Source organism: Condylura cristata, unplaced genomic scaffold (genome assembly GCF_000260355.1).
Source record: "Condylura cristata isolate star-nosed mole 26May11 unplaced genomic scaffold, ConCri1.0 scaffold00040, whole genome shotgun sequence".
NCBI classification, from domain to species: Eukaryota; Metazoa; Chordata; class Mammalia; order Eulipotyphla; family Talpidae; genus Condylura; species Condylura cristata.
This window is the reverse complement of record NW_004567141.1, coordinates 3,187,056-3,198,482: the sequence shown is the minus strand read 5'-3', so window position 1 is coordinate 3,198,482 and position 11,427 is coordinate 3,187,056. Positions and strand designations below refer to the sequence as shown.

Genomic DNA, 11,427 nt, shown 5'->3' with positions numbered 1-11,427 from the left:
AGGAACATTTAGGTTAAGGCGCCCTCCCTGACACACTCCATGCAACGTGGTTAGAGGGAGGCCTTCCAGCTGAACGCCCCCAGACCCAGAGCCCTCAGAGGGACCCCCAGGATGGGACTCTTTGAGGGCCGTTTGACTAAGACGTTCACACCAAAGGACTCCCCATCCCAGATTGAGACCCATTAGAGTAACTCTCAAAATGAAACACTCTTGGAAAATCCCCCTCATGAGATACTTACAGTTAGGCTCTTTGGGGCTGGCCAAGGCAGCCAGCCCTAGAAGGAGATCTGGGTGTGGCATCAGGAGGGGGCCCAGAAAGTGTGGCTTGGGGCCCTCCCGGACTTCCTAACCCGCACAGATCCCCTTGCTCTCTCCCTTTTCCCCTCAGGCAGGGTTGGGGGGATCTGGGAACATCAAGAAATGAGGGGAAATGAGGGGGCTTTAGGGGGAAGTGCTGGTAGACCTCGGGGCATGGCAGCAAGTCATTGACCAGGGTCCGTACTAGTCCTAGTTATGATTGCCATTTGGGGTGAGTACCCACAATCCAGGTCATCCCTGGTACTGCATAGTGGGGCGGGTGGGCGGCTTTCCATGCTGTTGCTGGTTAGGAAAGGGATAGGGCTCCGAGGAGGTACTGAGGATCAAGTTGCTCAACCAGTTTGGATAGGTGGGGCCTTGTAGAGGTGGGGCCTTGTATGTTCGGGCTGGGCTGGGCTGGGGAGCCGCTGGACTAGGGGAGCTGAAGGGAAGTCCAGACAACACATCCTCCAGTGGGGCCCAGCTCCTTCCTCCTGATGAGTCCCCATTCATCTGTCAGCCACTTGGAAGCCTATGGGCTGGGTCTTGGAGTCACTATCCAAATGGGCTCTGGTAAACAGGGAGGGAGGGGAGGAGCAGAGAGGGAGATAAATCAAAAGAGAGAGACATCAAAGTACAGCTGGGAGACTTCTCTCAACCCACAGATCCCTTATTCCCTCGCTACCTCAGATCCTGCCTTGATCAGCCTCTGCTGCTTCTTTCTTGCTTATGACAGTCTGCCCACTCCCCTGCCCTGCAATTGCTGCAGACCCTCCCACCTCTCAGGCTTGACCCTATAGCATTTCCAGGCTCACCCTTTTTCCCTCACCAACCTTTCCTGTCTCCCCACAACTCAGCCTGCCGCTCTGGGGCCTGGGGCACCCCAGCCCCAGCCCTCCCCAGTTCTCTCCCAGTGGCAGGGCAGAGGGCGGGATTTCAGCTGGGCCAAAGGAGGGCGGGGCCACATTACTGGCTGACAGCCGGAGCTGCGGCAAGAGCAGGGGTGATTTGGGGATGAGGCCCAGCCCCTGCCTCCCCTCCCTTCCCCCAGTTATAAGAGCTGAGCTCAGGTGAGCTGCCTCCTTCAGTCCTGTCTCAGCGGCTGCCAGCAGGTAAGGAAAATCAGGGCTTTTCAAATGGGCTTCCCCTGTTGGGAGGGCACACTTGGCCTGTCCTACTCTAGTCTGGCAGGGAAAGGGCAGGGAACCAGGTCTGGAAACCAGTGTGTGTGTTTGGGGCAAAAGTGAGTGGTAGGAGGAGGTGGGAGGGTTGAGGCTAAGCTGAGGTCTAAGATACTCTCTACGTGGGGCTGTGACCTTAACTTCTGGCGTCCTGACAGGGACTGGGCCTTGTGTGGGGTTGGCTCTGCCCCCTGGACAAAGCACAGCCTATCTGAGGTCTCAAAGAGGGTAGTTGAGAAATGCTTACCAACTCCCTTACCCCCCACCACAGATCATGAGCCATCGGCCCCTCCAGGGCAGGCCATAGGACAGCAAAATTCACCAAAGGACCAAGCACAGCAGACAGCATGGGGCAGTGCCGGTCGGCCAATGCCGAGGTGGGCCATTCTTTTCTGGCCTTTCTCCTGCTTCTTTCCTCCAGGCTGAGGGTCTCTGTTCCTTCGCTTACTTCTTCCCTGTCACTATGGCTTGCCCTGTACTCTAGACCCTGCTGGGGAGACCTGCCTCCTCTCCCTGGTGCCCACACAAGGTGATGCAGATGGAGCCCTCCTGGGAAGAGGATGCCCGTCCTCATGCTGGGACCTGCCCTGCCTATGGGATGGGGGTGGCTGGAGGAAGCCTTGCTCAACCTGTGGCTTAGGGCAGAGGCCAGTGGGGGTGAGGGGAGCTGGGTACTGGCTTCTGGAGTGGGTGGGAGCCCATGTGCCTTCCAGCTGCCCTTTGACTCTTTGGCTTTGTCAGGCTCCTGGGGGAGGTGGGGTGTCACATGGCTGCTGGAGCCTCTCTGATGTGGGTGCTGTGTCTGCCTGCAGGATGCCCAGGAATTCAGTGACGTGGAGAGGGCCATCGAAACCCTCATCAAGAACTTCCATCAGTACTCTGCGGAGGGCGGGAAGGAGACACTCACGGCTGCCGAGCTCCGGAACCTGGTCACCCAACAGCTGCCCCACCTCATGCCGGTACTGAGGGAGTGGACCCTGCCCCAGACAGTGCCCTGAGTCCCCAAGCAAGTGCTCCTCGCCCCGACAAGCCCCACCCACACCGTCTGGCGTTGCCACCCTAGCCCTGCCCCCTTGGCAGAGCCTCTGTGCCAGGCCAGCTCTGGTCCTGCTTCCTGCCCCAGGGCAGGGTGGTGTGGGAAGATTGGGAGGTGCTGCCTCACGGAACTGCCATGTCTTTCCTCCCTTAGAGCAACTGTGGACTAGAAGAGAAAATTGCTGACTTGGGCAACTGCAACGAATCTAAATTGGAATTTGGGAGTTTCTGGGAACTGATTGGAGAAGCAGCCAAGAGTGTGAAGATGGAAAGCCCGGTTCCGGGGAGTTGAGAAACTTCCCCTGGAATTCTTGGGGGGATGTTGGGAAAGGGATCCTTAGAGACGATGGGCCTGGAAATAGAACTCCTCTCTCCACCACCACCCCATTCCTCTGTTGGCCCTGCCTCACCTCTGCAAGGGTCAGGTTCTTAATGGCCCTGGTGGTGGGGATGGTGTCTCTGTTCATGTCATCCATGGGAGCTCGTGCAGCTAACGGGCCTGGGAGTGCCCACCAGCGAGGGGCTCAGGACTGGTTGGGGCTAGGATGGGTAAGGATGATGTGAGGGCCAGGTCATCGGGGAAGCGGGTAAGGGTAGAGAGGAGCAGGGCTGTGGGCCTGGGAATAGGGCTAGATATTTGGTACTAACAAGCGTCTCTAAGAACCTACCCCATCCTAACCTCTTCCCCAACCACAAGTAGTCTCTGTCTAATGCTATTCCTGTATCCAGCTCTGCCCCAGCCTCTCCCAAAGACTGTCCCTGGGCTAAGATGGGAAGAGAGATCAGGGTGGGAGAGGCTTTGGGAGTAAGAGGACCAACTGGGTACTTGGGCATTTACAGAATGATGGTTGTTTTGTATCATTTGATTTAATAAAAAAATAAAAAAAGGAAAGTAAATGATATTGTCTTGATTGGACACTACCTCCAGGGTCCATGGGTCAGGGAGAGTGGAGGTGAACCACAGAGGCATTGGGTGGGGTGGGCGGTTTGAGAGTGCCTGGGGGCTCTCTTTTCCTCATTGATTTGGACTGAGGTTGGTACCAGACCCCAAAGCGGGGAGCTGGGGCACTCTCTGAGGGATGGGCTCCTCTGTCAGGGGTCAGCGCTCAGATGAGAGCGGAGGCTTGTGCACACATTGCAGTCAAGGACCGGAGCCCATGTTTGCTGGAGCCTGGACGTTAATGGCAAGGACAATGAGCTAACACAGGCTCAGATCCTGGTTCTACGACTCACTATCTTTGGAACTTTGGGCAGGCGCTGCGTGAATGCGTTTCCTTGTCCATAAAATGGGAATATTAATGACATTTCCCTTAAGGGAAATGCTAGATGATAATGCAAGGCATCATGTAAAGCGCTCAGCAGCCAGCCTGCCACACAGGGAGTGCACAGTGAGCAGAAGCCCTGCCAGGGGAGGAAGGAAGGAGTCCCCTCTGACTTCAGCCACTGCCTCCAGGGAGACAAGTCAAACTGGCCAGTTGCCTTGGGCATCTTGGGGGAACAGAAAAGGGTATGTTCAGAGGACTCCTCCACTGTGCAAGGGGGTGGAGTGATTAATGCTCCTGAATTGGAGCTGAATCGGTAGTGGGGCGACCTGGTGGGCTGAATTGGAGAGGGGAGACCAGGGAACCATCTCTGCCCTAAGTGCCTCTGACTTGCACCCAAAGAAATTATCTATTTTTTTCTGAAATCCCAAGAGCAGGGAAGTTTCCGGAGTCAGTCAGACTGGCCTGAAAATGCTACCTGAATTTTTCCTTTGGGGTCTCTGGAACGAGGGTGCAGAAGGACTCTGAAACCGGGGTGCGAAGGGTAGCTGACAGTCATTCCCTTCCTTTCCCACCTGTAGGTTCTGCTGGGTGGGTGGGGTTGGGGGAGTGCCAGCTTCCACCACTCCCTCAGGGTGGGGGTGGAAGGGTGTTAAAAAAGGTGTGTATCCCTTTAACGAGGGCCCAACCCCAGGGCCAAGTCAAGAAGGAGCTCAGTCGCTAACTACCTCCCCACCGAGCCAGCTCAGCCAGGCAGGCCTGGAGGGAGTGGGACAGATTCTGGGAGTGCAGCGGGGAGGAGTCCTGGCTGGGCTGAGCTGGGGAGCTGCTTGGCAGTGCCAGAGCCCAGGCCCCAGAGCCCTACTGGAGAGGAGGTGGACGCAGGAGGCAGGTGAGTGCCCCAGGCTTGACTTGGGAGGTCGGGGCTGCCGAGAGGCCCCACAGGCCTGGAGGCCAGCAGAGGGGGCGATGAAGGGGCCTGGGGAGGGGGGCCTGCCCGGGACTAGGCAGGAAGATTTCGTTAATTGTTAACTTTCCTCTTAGGCCTCTTTGCAATTTGGAGAGTTCTGGTGGGGTTGGGGGCTGGAGACGCCTTCTGAGGGGTGTATGGGCTGACGAGACCCCTTCTCTGGCCCAGCAGCTGTCTGGGCTTCTCTCCAGGGGCTGGGCCACTGGTTTGGGAGATTTGCCGCAGCTGCTCAAAGCCTCCCCTAACACAAAAAGGGCGAATGCGGGTTGTCTGGTTGTGGGGAGTTGAGAGGGGTGGTCAGACCTGGACACAGGCCTCACTGGGTCCTGGGTGTTCTGTCTTGGAGGAGCAGGGGAGGACCCCTGGAGCCTGAGAGCTCCAGTAGGGGAGGCCGGGGCTGAGGTGGCTTCTCTTCACCTCAAGACTCCCGAGGGTCTCTGGAAGCAGGGACCCCCTGCTGGGCTCTGAGAGCTGTTCCCTGGGAGGGATCTTGGGGCCCGGTGGGACCTGGGTGAGGCCTGGGGAGCCTGGGAGCTCTGGGAGAGGGGCCAATGGAAACCCCCACAGCTTCTCATCTACCTCAGGACCCAGGCAGGTTCTGGCTTGACTTGCTCTGCTTGCTGGAGCCACCTGCACTTACAGTAGGGTTCCCCTGCCTTGCCCTGTGGAGTGGGGGGTGAGGGCAAGGGTGCTGGGAAAGGAGCCCTGGAGGTTCTGGTGAGCAGTTCAGCCTTTCCTTGCCAGCTAGTAAAGAACTCTCTGAGTGTTGACGAGGCCAGGGTGCTGTGGCGTGTGTGCATGTGTGTGTGTCTCCCCATCAAACTCTTCAAATTTCACTCTAGCAAAAATTTCAGAGAAGTTATTTGCCTCAGCTATTGGCATCAAAAGCACAAGTGGATGGAAGGTGAACGTCATCCAAGCAGAGGGAACTGGGAGTGGCAGTGCCCTTTGCTGTGTGCTTGGAGTGAGCTGGATGCATCCTGTGAGGAGTGGGACAGGGTGGTGGGGGCCCTTACGGAGAGATTAGCTTCTGGTCCAGAACGAGATTAGCTTCTGGTCCAGAACGAGCATGAGAAGAGGTAGCAGACAGCTTTCCAGGGGAGCAAAGCATTCCCAGCCCAGGGCAGATTGTATTTTTTCTGCATATTGAAAGCAGTTGGGGCGAATGAGTGAATGAAGAAGGAAATGAATAAGTGAATGAGTGAGAGGATGAGTAAGTGAATGAATGAGAGTGAATAAATGAGTCTATGAGTGAGTGAATGAGCAGGCCAAGGGTGAATCAATGAGTGGAGGGATTCAGGATATGTGGACAGGACACAGAGTGTCCGATTTAGACTTGAGAGGGCTGGGCTCTAGGGTGTATGGAGACTAAGAGGGACAGGATCCTGCACAGGGACTTATTCTAACACTTGGAAACAATTTAGGACTCCAGAGTATGTGGAGGTGGGAAGAGAAGGTGAATTTTGGAGGGTGTGGCTGCTCTTCAGGTCTCCAGACTTGAAAGCAGTTGAAGAGATGGGGGTGGGGGTGGGGGGGTGGTTAGGAGCCACTTAGAGGTGGGGCTGCAACCTGAGGGTGGAGGGCGGGGCTGGAGTGGCTGAGACCCAGGGGCATGGTGCTGGGCAATTTGGGCTTTTGGGGAAGTCAGCAAGCTGAGCTGAGGTGGGCGGGGTGGTTTGCTCAATGATGAATCAGCCAGGGAGACGACAATGAGAAGATGGGGGAGGGCTGGGGGGCCCTTTGGAACATCAGTGATTCTCCCATTCCCACTTTTTTCAGAAGGCTCCAATGTCCATGTGCATCTTCTCCCCCATCACACACACCCTGCCCTCCACTTAGTTCTCAGGCCAAGATCTACCTGTGGCAAAGTCAACGCAGGACTGACCTGTCAGACCTTTCCTTGGAAGGGGCTGTGACTCCAACCCATGCCTGGGCACCCACTGCCCCTTCCTGGGAGGACGGGGCAGGCAGGAGGCAGTGGGCTCTGTGGCAGCAGAACCTCTCTCCTGGCCTCCATGGTAGGGAGGGAGGAAGGAGGTAATGATACCTGGCTCTCCCACCTGATGTCCTTCAGGAAAGCACTTACCTGGATGGTTATCTGTAACTTTGTCCATTTGACTAGAAGCAAGTGTGTTTGTGAAAGCTCTTGCGCTATCTGGAAGCCTGGGAACTGAAGCCCAGAGCCTCGGAGCTAGCCCTCACGACAACAGGCTGGACAACAGGCTCACTGTCTCCCAGGTGCTCTCCTGAGTCTCACCTTGGCCAGGTAGAGGCTTGGAAGGGAGGATATAAGGAGGAAGGGAGAGAGGAAGCTCCCCTGGTCAGGGAAAGAAAACCCCAGCAGACAAGCGGTGGGAGGGGGTGGACCTGCCCAGGGGAAGGGGCACCGAGTCATGCCACCTCCCAAACTGATTTCTTTCCCTTTCTCTGGATGGCTATTTCTCACTGCATTCCTCACTTAGGGACAAGTGGGATCTAGGATGGTAGAGGCTGGGGGTTTTCTTTGGGCTCTCTCCCTATCCCCAAGGCTTGATTCAGCAAGCACATGCCTTGCTGAATTGGGTTCCACTTTCAGAATCTGTGGGTCAAGGCCTGGGACATTCCTTCCCCAAGGGCAGCAGGAGGTCATGGATTAAAACATTTTTCTCCTCTTAAGTGGTGAATGTTAAGTGTTCTTCCCAAAGTTTTACAAAGATGTAAACATTGAACCACATGGTTATATGTTTACTGGAGTCTAGGGAGAACACATGGTCTCCTGCTGTCTGGGGGCCGTGCCTCATCCTTCTGACCTCTGGCCACAGTATTTGGGCTGACAGGGTGGGGAAAGGCCACAGGGCGGACCTGCCTAGTCTGACCCTGATCCTCCCACCTCTCCTTCCATTGTGTTTCCTTGCCTAGTCCCTCTGGGTCTCCTCCTTCTCTCAGAAAATGTTGTAGGAAGAAAAAGCTCACCGGTGACTGGGGTCTGGATGCCTGGCTTCAGGGCTGAAAGGAGGTGGCATATTTATTTTTACCTGGAGCGAGCAAGGGGAGCCTTGGAGATTAAAAGCTGGGAGGCTGTAGATACAGGATTCGAAACAAAGGGGCCCCCAAACCTCTGGTTTGAAAAACACGATGGTTGCATGTTAGAAACACTATCCACATTGGGAAGAAATTACAGCCTTGGTAGGTAGTGGGCCCAGTGAATGCCAGCTGGGCAGTGAAGAGGGGGAGGGTGCTGAGGGCAGAGGTCAGGGCAGGCTTCCCTGGGGAGGTGCCGTTTGGGCAGGCTTCAGCTAGGTGAGAGGGCCCAGCAATGGGCCCAGGAGGAATCCTGGCCACCAGGGCATGGGAAAGCAGGCGGCAGGGACAGTGTGGCCTGGTGAGGTGGACCTCCCTCTGTGGGCCTCTCAGGGCGGGAGGGTGACTGTCCCTGCCTGGTGTACCTCCCCTTGCCAGGACCCAGAGGGCAGGGCGGCTACAGCTCATTCCTGGGCTTGGGGGCGGGAGGGGAGTCTCATTTGCCCAGTTCACTTGGGGGGGCTCTGGGCATGGGCGGGGCTCAGAGCAGATCCGCCTGCTCCCCTCATATCCTGTTATTCAGCAGGCTGTGTCCGCTTGCAATGTGAGTGTCTTTTGTCCTGGGGTGAGAGGGTGACGTGGTCTTGGCCTTGAGCTAGCTGCTGCTAGCTCTGCACTGTCTCCAACTGGGGCAGGACCAGGCCTCACTCCTCCTTAGGTAATGGGGGGGAGGGCTGCTCTATATTTTGGGCTGGATGTGAGGGAGGGTAGGCTATTGGGGTACGACGGGGCCCTGTATAAGTCTGTCTTGACGGATCAGGACCTTGTCCTTTCCCAGAGAGAGGCAGCCGTGGTCTGAGACCCTGGACTCACTGCCCTGAAACCTGGCTGATGGAATTGGAGGGAGGCAGATCCCTACTTTCTACTTTTTGCCTTGGAGCTGGGGTCTCACCCAGTCCTGGGGCGGATATGGCTCCTGCCTCCAGCTCCTGGCTCATTTTAGCACTTCCTAGTTGTGCCTGCTACCAGGGCTGGGGCTCTGGCTGAGCAGGGGTGGGGCAGGGTGGAAGCCTGGGCCTTTACTCTCCGGCTCTTCCCACAGGAGCCTCTTACTCTCATTGGGACTGGACCAGCCCAGCGCCTGGGGCTGGGGAAGGTCCTGGAGAACCTGTCCAGGCGGTTGAGCTGGGGAGCACCTGGATTAGAGGAACCACATAGTTCTCATTCCAGGCCCCCCCCACCCTGTGTCCCCCTCACCAAGCCACCTCCCAAGAACTGGCTAGTGGGGGGAGGGGTGTGGGGGTGGTGGTGGTGGCCAGGGCTCAGGGTGTGTTTGTGAAGGAGGATGAAGGCAGGGAGGTATGAGGAGATTTGGCCTGTGGCCCTCTTCTCATCCCCCTCTCCTCATTGTTCCCAGGCCCCAGGAGGAGTGAGGCAGTGAGATGGCGGACAGCTACACAGAGCTGGAGAAGGCAGTCGTGGTCTTGGTGGAAAACTTCTACAAATACGTGTCTAAACATAGCCTGGTCAAGAACAAGATCAGCAAGAGCAGCTTCCGCAAGATGCTTCAGAAAGAACTCAATCATATGCTGACGGTAAGATTCTCTTACCCCAGGGCCCTGCTACCCGCCGCCCCTCAAGCCCTTTTCCCTCAAGAGGGCCTTCCCTACTCAGTGAGGCCCTACTCACATTGCCAGATCAGGTGCTAGGACTGTCTGGCGTTGCTTGGGGGCTGAGGGACTGCCACGCTCAGCAGAGCTGACCCCCGGTTCCCCTTCAGGACACCGGGAACAGAAAGGCTGCCGACAAGCTCATCCAGAATCTGGACGCCAACCACGACGGGCGCATCAGCTTCGATGAGTACTGGACCTTGATAGGCGGCATAACGAGCCCCATTGCCAACCTCATCCGCCAGCAGGAGCAGCAGAACAGCAGCTAGAGGACCCCTCCCACCCTCCCTGGAAGCACTGCCCCTCGCTGCCCCTCGTGTTCCCCCCAGCTTTCCTCCTCAGCCTCCTCAGTCACCCAGGCCTCTGTCCAGGCTCCCCTCCAGACCTTCTGACCCTGCAGAGCTGGAGGCAGGGATCTCAGGGCTTCTTTATAAGTATCTCAACGTGGGGGTACCTCCCCAAGGGTCTCAGTCCCTGGAGCCAATAGACCCTAGGGGCCCTTCTGTGAGATTTCCATGCTGTTTGGGGTCCCCAAGAGAATTCCCTCACCTGTTCAGTCCCTGTACCCTTGGGGCATCTGATACTCCTGCCTGATACTGTCTCTCTGTCTCTGGCAACAGCAGTAGAGACCACTCCTCTCTCCCCCATCCCCTCTGCTGGGTGGGGAAGACGTCCAGGGACTCCCCACCGACTGCCTCTGGGTCTGGGAATGAGCTAAGGGGGGTTGAGCCCCCTCCCTCCTGCTCAATCAAAGGATGGCAATAAAAGTTGGATTTGGAGTTTGCATTTGCCTCACCCAGTCCCTTTGTGATATTCATTAAAAACTTTCCACCCCTCAGAGACGCCTGATGCCTTGGCAGTCTTTGCTCTGGGTCCTCAGAGATAGTCTCCAGAGAAACCCCAGGGCCAGAGCAAGACAGCAGCCAGAACTGCAGGTCCCAGCAGGTGCTGTCAGTCCTGGGTCAGCAGCTTCCCTCCTGTGCCACGCGTCACTGTCTCTGGGCCTCTGAGCCCAGACTCCGGTTCATTTTCATCTTCAGGCACGCTGGGCGTCCCATTAAGTCCTCCCTGCAATTCCATGAGAGGGGGCCATGACTCTCAGGCTCAGGAGAAGAGTAGCAGTGAGGCTTCAAGTCCACATATGCAGAGAAGTTTGTGGGAGGGGCAAGAAGGGGTGCAAGGAACACAGGGGACAGAGGCCAGAGTTGGAACTGGGGGAGGGATGAAGGAAGTGACACGCTGTAGATGCTATAGGTGACCACGCCTGCCTCTCTGCATCTGCCCTGCTCCTGCACTGAGAACCCCAACTGGGGGGAGATGCCTGCCCGTGGGGGCCGAGGGACAGAGCATGAAGACTAGCCTGCAGGGCTCTGGGCCAGTGGTTCACCTGGGTCAGCTTAATGTTTTTCAAAAGATGCTCGGGCACAGACTGTCTTATTGGAATCCAGTTGTGGATACTCACGCTTCTAAAACCTATCTGCCTCACAAAGGGCCGATAGTCTTGGTAGCATGCTGATCCCCTTTCCCACTGTTCTTTCACAGTAGCCCTAGTGCAGATACAAGGAAAGCACCCCCTTTGTCTGTCCTGGGGGTTACTATGCTGCCTTGACTGAAGGGTGAATTTACTCACTTTTTTATACAAACACACACACACATATATGTGTGTGTGTGTGTGTGTGTGTGTGTGTGTGTGTGTATAGATATATATAACCATCTCCAAATGGCACATTTATAAATAATAATAAATTACATATAACATTTTGCATACAAGGGGCTCTCTGGTGGTACAAGGGTTAAAGTTTAAGTGCTATCAAGCTATTGGCAGCCACTGCAACCTGAGTTCGATCCCTGGCCAGGGATTGACCCATATGTTGACCCATGTGGCCCAGCATGGGTCCCTCTCCAGTCTTGCCTGCTGCTCCCCTCAGCCTACTCTGCTTCCCACTCTGTCTCTGATGAATTATCTCACTCTTCACCTCTAGCCTACACTCCAGTTCTTGTATGCATAAATA

General features: G+C 56.3%; 2 protein-coding genes across 4 annotated transcripts; both read left to right on the top strand.

The window, feature by feature from the left end:
* Positions 1–958: 958 nt before the first annotated feature.
* On the top strand, positions 959–3,396 carry S100A14 (S100 calcium binding protein A14). Its single transcript, XM_004693724.2, has 4 exons — positions 959–1,409; positions 1,750–1,855; positions 2,291–2,437; positions 2,668–3,396. Exons 2-4 carry the CDS (start codon positions 1,826–1,828, stop codon positions 2,803–2,805), a joined length of 315 nt encoding a protein of 104 aa, XP_004693781.1. The 5' UTR covers positions 959–1,409; positions 1,750–1,825; the 3' UTR covers positions 2,806–3,396.
* Positions 3,397–3,998: 602 nt separating this feature from the next.
* Positions 3,999–10,199, top strand: S100A16 (S100 calcium binding protein A16). Of its 3 annotated transcripts, none has more exons than XM_012733239.1 (3): positions 3,999–4,020; positions 9,163–9,340; positions 9,526–10,199. In XM_012733239.1, the coding sequence occupies exons 2-3, from the start codon at positions 9,188–9,190 to the stop codon at positions 9,682–9,684; spliced, it is 312 nt and encodes a 103-aa protein (XP_012588693.1). In that variant the 5' UTR covers positions 3,999–4,020; positions 9,163–9,187; the 3' UTR covers positions 9,685–10,199. The 3 variants fall into 3 exon arrangements, with proteins under 3 accessions (XP_012588693.1, XP_004693780.1, XP_012588692.1); XM_004693723.2 differs by lacking the exon at positions 3,999–4,020 and adding an exon at positions 4,471–4,667; XM_012733238.1 differs by lacking the exon at positions 3,999–4,020 and adding an exon at positions 8,359–8,463.
* Positions 10,200–11,427: the final 1,228 nt, after the last annotated feature.

Bases quoted from the DNA above. Each gene is read 5' to 3' on its own strand.
- S100A14 (XM_004693724.2), top strand. From the start codon at position 1,826: ATGGGGCAGTGCCGGTCGGCCAATGCCGAG. The intron at 1,856-2,290 runs GTGGGCCATTCT...GTCTGCCTGCAG, and splicing joins GCCGGTCGGCCAATGCCGAG to GATGCCCAGGAATTCAGTGA. The intron at 2,438-2,667 runs GTACTGAGGGAG...TTCCTCCCTTAG, and splicing joins AGCTGCCCCACCTCATGCCG to AGCAACTGTGGACTAGAAGA.
- S100A16 (XM_012733239.1), top strand. From the start codon at position 9,188: ATGGCGGACAGCTACACAGAGCTGGAGAAGGCAGTCGTGGTCTTGGTG. The intron at 9,341-9,525 runs GTAAGATTCTCT...GTTCCCCTTCAG, and splicing joins AACTCAATCATATGCTGACG to GACACCGGGAACAGAAAGGC.